Source organism: Morone saxatilis, unplaced genomic scaffold (assembly GCF_004916995.1).
Source record: "Morone saxatilis isolate NCDOM2014 unplaced genomic scaffold, NCSU_SB_2.0 Contig2, whole genome shotgun sequence".
Classification (NCBI taxonomy): Eukaryota; Metazoa; Chordata; class Actinopteri; family Moronidae; genus Morone; species Morone saxatilis.
Window position 1 is genome coordinate 1,105,644 of NW_023339762.1, and position 7,945 is coordinate 1,113,588.

General features: G+C 38.7%; 1 protein-coding gene across 1 annotated transcript in view; it reads left to right on the plus strand.

Moving 5' to 3' along the window:
- The first annotated feature begins 1,623 nt into the window (after positions 1-1,623).
- Positions 1,624-7,945, plus strand: part of zc3h18 (zinc finger CCCH-type containing 18) — a 31,562-nt gene continuing 25,240 nt past the window's right edge. The window contains exons 1-4 of the mRNA XM_035664773.1: positions 1,624-1,789; positions 3,252-4,207; positions 5,597-5,681; positions 6,060-6,070. Coding sequence (XP_035520666.1) covers positions 3,263-4,207; positions 5,597-5,681; positions 6,060-6,070 — 1,041 coding nt within the window. The 5' untranslated portion in view covers positions 1,624-1,789; positions 3,252-3,262. The remainder of the gene's footprint in view (positions 1,790-3,251; positions 4,208-5,596; positions 5,682-6,059; positions 6,071-7,945) is intronic.

Genomic DNA, 7,945 nt, shown 5'->3' on the forward strand with positions numbered 1-7,945 from the left:
GTTTTTTTTTTTTTTTCATTTTTGGGAGGGCTTTTACCTCTTTATTAGATAGGACAGCTCCAGTGAGACAGGAAACGGAGGAGAGGTCTGCTGAAAGGAGGACTCAGCCTTAGTACATAGGGCACCAGGTCTACCAGGGGAGCTACCATGTCGCCCTTGTTTGTTTATCACATTTTGTGTAGTTTTCATTGTCTTAAGAGCTATACCCCCTGGCGAGGTTCAGGTATGAGATTATTTCTTTCTGATTAGTAATAGTTTTTCATTTTCTTAATAGTTCAGGGTTTATTTATTTATAATTCTGCCACACAGGGTTGTGCAACGTAATGCAAGCTGTAGTCCATTTATGCTACACAAATAACAAAAATGATTTAAAGGGATGAATAAATATATAATAAAATGAACTATCATTCATGATGGAGTGCTGGCTGAATTAAGCAGTCTCACAGCCTGAAGAAAGAAGCTGCTTTGTAGTCTGGTGGTATGTCAACAGATACCAGACGGCTTTGGCTGGGGTGGATACTGTCTTTTAGTATCCTTTGTAACAGTAATAAATAGATAAATAAATAATAAATAGTATCTTTAATCTAAAAAAACATGTTTTATGTCTGAATGTACATAATTAGTTACATTCTTTGATATTCAATCAGACACCCTCTCCTAGCCATCGTTCTTAATCATACAACCTGTAATTATAGCTAATACTGCACCAAAAACGTTTTTGGCTTTCTTTGACTAAGACATGGCTAAAATTTCCACAATTTTAATCAACTAAAGAATAATAAATCTAACAATAGCTGACATACCAGTACTTCCTACAAGACTTCCATACTAGAGATTTCTGGTAGTTCCTGTTCAGATGACAATAGAATTTGAAAAAAGACAAGTAATACAGCATTCACATCACATTTTAAGGTGTTTCTGCAAAAGGCAATCATAAACTGAATAAATCATTTTGGGCAAACAGTCCATTCACTAATTAGTGTTGAGGACTGTTTTAAGTGATATAACACTGTGATGATACATGGATGAGTGGGGATTCGCATAAGTCATACATTAATAGGGCTACTCCACCAAAGCTAAAGTCAGGAAGCAGTGACAAGTGACCATGACCAAGTCACAAACCAAGTATCTATAGCAGATATTAGACAAGAATTGAATCTAAAAACTGAGGGTCTTTTTATGTCAGATGATTAAAAATCGCTAAAAACTGTCTGATGCAACTTATTAGCAAACTATTTAAGTTTGTTTATGATGGCTTCATTGTGTTTTTCTGTTGAATTATACAAAGTAACAGCAGTAGACATTTGCTGAAGAAATTTAGACCAATGTAGTCAAATATAATATAGCTTAATATAATATAATATATATAGGCTAGTGTAATGTAATGTAATGTAATATAATATAATATATTACATCTAACACAAATCGTTATTGATTTCAAATGTTTATGTTGTTCCTGACATGCTCTTTTGGGCCGCTGTCACTGAACGCAAGTCAGATTTAGCTCTCCTGACCAAATCACAGCGGTTAACAATCTGGCCCACACACTGATCTCAGATCTGTTCTCATTCGCTCCCAGCGGCGCCTTTTTCCCCCCAGATTGTCGTATTTTGATGACGTTGAGGTAATGGCCGCTCTCGCTGTGTCGTGCCGAGTGTTCTATTTTCTCCTCCATAGCGGTTAAATTAAACCGTATAATATTTATTGTAGACTGTATAAAACAATATCAGCTGGAGAGGGCAGTTCTTAACGCCGCTGTGCCGTCTTTAAAGAGCTCCGGGTCGGCAAGGTGAATGGAAATGTGTGGTTGTTAGCAGCTAGCAAAGTGTAGCTGCGCTGTTAGCTTAGCTTCAGGGGAGGCTGCATTGTTAATTGAAAGACAGGCGAGGGTGCTACATTGTCCGCTCAATGCTAAAGCGGCACTGTCCGTCAGTTAGGGCTTTAAGCTAACCGGTTCATTTGTGTATATTCGTTAAGGAAGATTTGCTGTTCGGTGGGGGCAGTGCGTTCGTCGGTTAGCAAGCTCTCTTCGCATTTTCAAGTTATGGGCCTAGTTGCAAACTAGCGCGACCCTGCTATTAGAAGTGCTACCAGTCATACGCTGCAGGTGAACTTGTGTAGTATTTACAAACTTGTCTCATTATGTACAGACAAATAGGTAACGTATGCCATTGAATCCTCAGGAGACAATTTTTAGCTCATACCATTTGCAGCTAGCTTGCTATAGCTAAATGTTTCATTTGCTCTTGAATTAGCAACGCCGGAAGCTAACTTTCATTAAGTAAAGGTGTTGTTAAAGTAAATAAAGTTGTAGTCATTGCAGTTTATTAGCAAGCTAGCCAGTTTTTCTTTTGCAAGGTCTGAAAACAAATAATTAGATTTTGCAGTTATGTATTTGGATGTTATTTAGTCGAACGTACACTCAGTGCCAGTTTATTTACTATGTACACCTAGCTAAAAGTCAGTCTGCAGCCTAATAAGACAGTCCTGCTTTGAATCCTGCCTCCACAAAGGCTTCGAGTGTTCGGTTTTTGTTAAAAATTGATTTCACTGTATGGTGATTTTGGAGGCGGCAGTTTGTGGTGCTGTTTTTGTACTACAGTTACACTGACAGGTCTTACTATTACTACTACTATTATACTATCAGTGAAGATAGGCTAGATAACAGAAACATCTCTGTCTTTAATGTAATATAGTTCAACAGAACCTTAACCCGTAGCCTCCAGAATAATCATACTGTTGAATCAACCCGGTTTATAGCAGGACTGTTGTATTGGGCTGCATTACTTTTTAGGAGTACCTACTAAACAGATAACTAAGTTTATTTTGTACTTAACTATGAAGACTCTTATATGCCAAACTCCATTTGAAGGTCTGGCAGTGCAGTTCCATTTTTCTCAACTGGTTAGGCTGAGTATGTATGAATAGTATTGAATATCGGCAGTTTGAGGTTGTTTGTCTATTAATTCCCTCAGTATTTTTCCATCAAGGTTGTTTTCAGTTGGAAACAAAAATCAGGTTTTATAATAATATGTTGTCTACATTCATTACTTGTTTTGTTAATGTTCTGAAATACTGTTCTAGCTGCTATATAACCTGGCTAATATGTAAATACGTTTAATTGACAGCTGCCTGAATGGAGTATGGCATGTTCATTCATGATAAAGTGTATTTACTATCAAAGCTCAGGCTCTTTAAGCATATTACGTGTTGACTGTCTCTTAAGTACTGCTGTTTACTGTTCATACTAGAATATTCTCCAATGGATACTCCTGAAAGCCCTACCCAATCCCCTCAGTCCCCTGAAGAGGAGGAGAAGGGCCTTTCTGACAGTGAGCTGCTGGATTCTCCTGATGAAGAAGAGGACAGGCTCATCTCAGACAGTGAGGTAGTCCATGAAGAGGAGAGAGAGGCGTTGGTCGAGGAGGACGAAGAGGAGGTGGAAAGCCGAGGAAGAGCTTCGGAAGTAGAAGAGGAGAGGGAAGAAGAGGATGAGGTGGTCCCTGACTTTGTCTCTGACCCAGAGGACGAGGAGCCTGTAGAAGAAACAGAAGGGATGGGACACGAAGATGGGACCATTATGCTGATGGAGGGGGATGAAGATGGTCCACAGGGGGACCAGTTGGATGGGGAGGAGGACAAGGAAGGACAGGAGCAAGAGGATAGAGTCATTGACACCCCACAGTCCCCAGACTCCGAGCCAGAACAAGGCAGGAGCTTCATGGCTGAAGAGGACGGGGAAGATGGGGAGGAAGGATACGGTGACTACCGAAAGGAAGCCTCAGCAGAGCCCGAGACAGCTGAGGAGGAGGAGGAAGACAAAGGCAAAGCCGAGGAGGATGAAAGGATGAGAGCTGAGGAGAGGAGGAGAGCGAGGGAGATGAATGATGACTCTGCGTCTGTTTCCCGGGAGCTGGACGAGCATGAACTGGATTATGATGAGGAGGTCCCAGAGGAGCCCACCATCCCTGCACACGAGGAAGAGGATGATGAGGAAGATACCAAAGCAGAGGGAGAAGAAGAGGAGGAGAGTGAGGTTAAGAGCAGTAAGAAGAAGGAGAAAAAACCCATCCTCCCCCCATCTCCTAAAGACAGTGAGTTCAAGAGGACAGATGACTCGAAAGGGCCTGAGAGGGTGCGCAGGGATTCCTTCAGAGACAAGAAGAAGGATGAAGATGACGGAGAGATCGATGAAGGAGAGATTGATGTAAGTGATCAGTTTAGCTGGTACTTACTTAGTATGTTAATCATTTAGGTGAATGGCTGTTCTCTAGTCTGGAATCACTTTTTCTTGTGGTTTTATGTTATTCATCAATACAAAACTGTAAAATACAATCCATTGGATTGCGACTGCAGTTATGGCTGGACAGTAGAGATCCTGAACACCCATCAGTGTATCAGGATTTGGCCATATGTAAGTGGATTGGAGGCGGCTAAAGTAAATTCCATCAAATGCAGATTCTTTTTTTATTGTACTCTACTGTGTTTTGTTCCTCACCCACAGACAGTATATATAATGGACAGAGCTTCCGGGTCGGTGAAGTAAAGCCAACTCTGAAATGTCTTAAACATGCATTCTGTGTAATGGCCAGCTCCAAAAAAGCTTAATAGTATGGAATCCTATGGAAAAGTAAGAGAGATGAGAGATGATTGACAGGTCATTCTCAGTGAGTCCGTCCAGCTCCACGCACCAAACTCAGATCAAACTGTCAAAATGGCACAAGCAAGGACAGAATGGTTGTTGTTTCTTCTTTCTTGTTTGTTTTCCAGCAGTTTTGGTTTGTGTCCACTGTTTACAGCTCACGAAGATGACCAGAGCTAGGAAAAATGTGTACGTCCATAAAAATGAGATTAATGCAGCAACTGCAGCTTCTGTGTCAACTGATAATGACGTTGAGGGGTCCAAAAAGTTATCCCTACGGATGAACGTAATACCAGGCACAATAATGAAACCAAATAGCAAATTAGTCTGATTATCAGGCTTGGATCTTGGCTTTGGCCTGAAGACAGCATGAGTTGCTAGTGGCCGTGGTATTTCTAGATGCAGTGGCTGTTTATGAGCAGTCATGAAGGCATGATACTGGTTTGAGACACACAAACACTTTTTTTGCCATAGCCTTTTGGTGTTAACATGATGTGTTTTTAAAGTCATTGTAGTTCTATCAACAACAATCAAATTGACCTTTTGTCTGAGTACCAACAAAGATCTAGCCGTCTTCATAATCTGTTTTTGTTAATTGCAAAAATCATCTTACTGTCTTTGACAAAGAAATGGGCTCTTCTCTCGGTGTCTCAACGTTACCTTACTGTACACTACATGTGAGCTCCTCAACAGTAAAACCTGATGCCCCACACAGACCTTCCTGTTGATCAGCGCAGTGTCACATACTGTTGATGATTTTAAAATTAGGGCTGTCACATTGATTAATTTCTAAAAATGTACTACAATGAATAATGCCAAATGCCTACCCCAACATTTTTAACATGGAATACAAATAAGATACTCTCCAAATGCTTTACTTTGAGCATTATTAATAAGTAGGATACTAAAATACTCTCTAATGTGTCATGATTTGCCTTTTGTATGTGTGGGCAGGACGATGACCTGGAGGAGGGGGAGGTCAAAGATCCCTCGGACAGGAAGATCAGACCACGTCCAATCTGCAGGTTTTTCATCAAAGGTAGGTGGTCAAGAGCAAATCCTACCCCAAAGCTCGACCAATATATTATGACTGACGTTATTGGCCGATTTGAGCTTGTCTGTGTATGTGTAAGCCAATGAGTTGCAGAGACACAATGGCAAAGTTATGTTTCATGTCATTTAGAAACAGTTGAGCTATTACATATCTACAAGAGTACATTTTCTTGTTCAGTACAGACCTGCCAACCTTTACACATTTTGATATTAAAGTACGCTGGTACAAGCTGGTGATGCCCTGTGTATTCAATTATGCACAAGGGGTACTCAAATCTAACAGCATAAGGCAGCAGTGACCAGCCTGCCCAAAAGCAAAAAAAGAATTTTCATAGCGCTGGATTCATTTCCTCTGCCAACCCAGATATCAAGTGGGTAAGACTGATGATGATTGACCAGCGTAATGTAATTTCAAGAGACTGCAAATCGACAACACAACATGGATTTTATCCCACCTCACTCCAGGTGGCTGTGTCCTTTAGCAACAGTCTTTTAACTCCTTTAGCAAAGGTAAATTACAGTCTAGGGCGATGTAGAAAGTGGAAATCATTCATTTATTCACATTAATATAATTAGCATAACCTTATGTAGCTAATTTGCATTTGTGTGTTGGCACCGTGTAGTCTATAACCAGTGTAATGTAATAACTACTGAGATGTTTTATAAAATAAAAATACAGTATTTGCAGTAAAATGTACTTAAGAAAAGTTGATAAAAGTAAAAACACTTATTATGGAAACTATTCCTATTTACAAAGTTGTAATTTTCCTAAATACTCATTTATTAAGATGTAAGCAGCATTTTAAAGCGGTCAACTGAACAGTTTAGTTACTTTTGGGTAGTCTAATCCAGTTTTCTGGGCACCCACTTTTTTAACCTGACAATCCGTGGTGACCCAATTCACAGTAAGAAGAGCAAATTTGTGCATAAATGAAAATGGTCAGAAACATTCATTTATGCACAAATTTGCTGCTGCTGTTTCTGTATCACCTCTTATTTTCTTGAACAGGTAAAGCAGCCATTTTGAAGAGATATAAGTTTGAGCACAAGTTTGTTTTATGAATGTGTTATTGAAAACATGTTAAATACTTTATAAATAAGAATGAATGCATTTAAGCAGAGTTACTGTAACAGGCCGTCTTAATGTTTTTATTCCTCTCATCCGTGAAACAATACACATTTTACATACTTTATAAATTAAACAAAATAAAGGCATTGAGTTAACAGAATGTGCACTCACTTTATGACACAAAATATGGGCATATAGTAAGAGTTAAGGCACAATAAGTGCATTTAGTGAGGATTCTGCAAATTTGTTTATAAAATCTGCAACCTATGTTTGCGTCGTGACCCAGTCTCTGGAAATGAATGATCTAATGTATAACAATGCTATTTTATATTTTTATGTTATTAAGATGATCAAATGTTTTAAACGTAAAACACTGATCTAAAAAGTAACCGATATATGTATATGTAAAATAAATGTAATGCTATGTAATTACTAAATTAATATATAAATCATTTAAATTATTTCCTTTGAGAATGTTGTGCAGTACGAAGTAGTAATAATTGACAAAGATAACCGTAAAGATAACAGGCTTTGACTCGTTTTTGATACACAGGAGCACAAATAATGCTTTTGGGTTGGATTTTTGGATATTAGTGATTTCACTTTGATTGAACACTGAAATCACCCATACGCATGCAATGATAGATGTATAACAATGTAACATTGTAATAATGTCTGTTATTACTGCTAAGAAGACCATGTGAGAAATATCATCTATTGTTATGCAAGTTGTTGTGCAGCAGGTGGAGCCGTTGTACTTGATTTTAGTTCCTTCATACATTTCCTATAGCAATGTACTCAAAAATATATATAAAATATAGACTTAAAATAAAAGTAACTGATCTTTGAGAATGGATAATGGGGGTACAGGACTGACATTAATGTCTGATGGGTCCAATATATTTTTCACTGCTGGTATTTTATTGTTGTGGAATTCGCTGTTTGTTTCTCCTAATTTGCAACTGAATTTGTATCAAGATGTTTACAAGAATGCATATTGATATCCCTTAGACCACACTGTTGCACCCATAAGGGAAAGCGTCAGCGTGGGCTTTTACAATATACTTGAGTGATATATGAAAACATTCTCCTAATTTCACTACCTTAATTCAAGTACCACTCATGCAGTGTTTCCTCTAGGATTTTTTTTAGCAGTAGGGGCAGGCCTGTCCAAACAACCC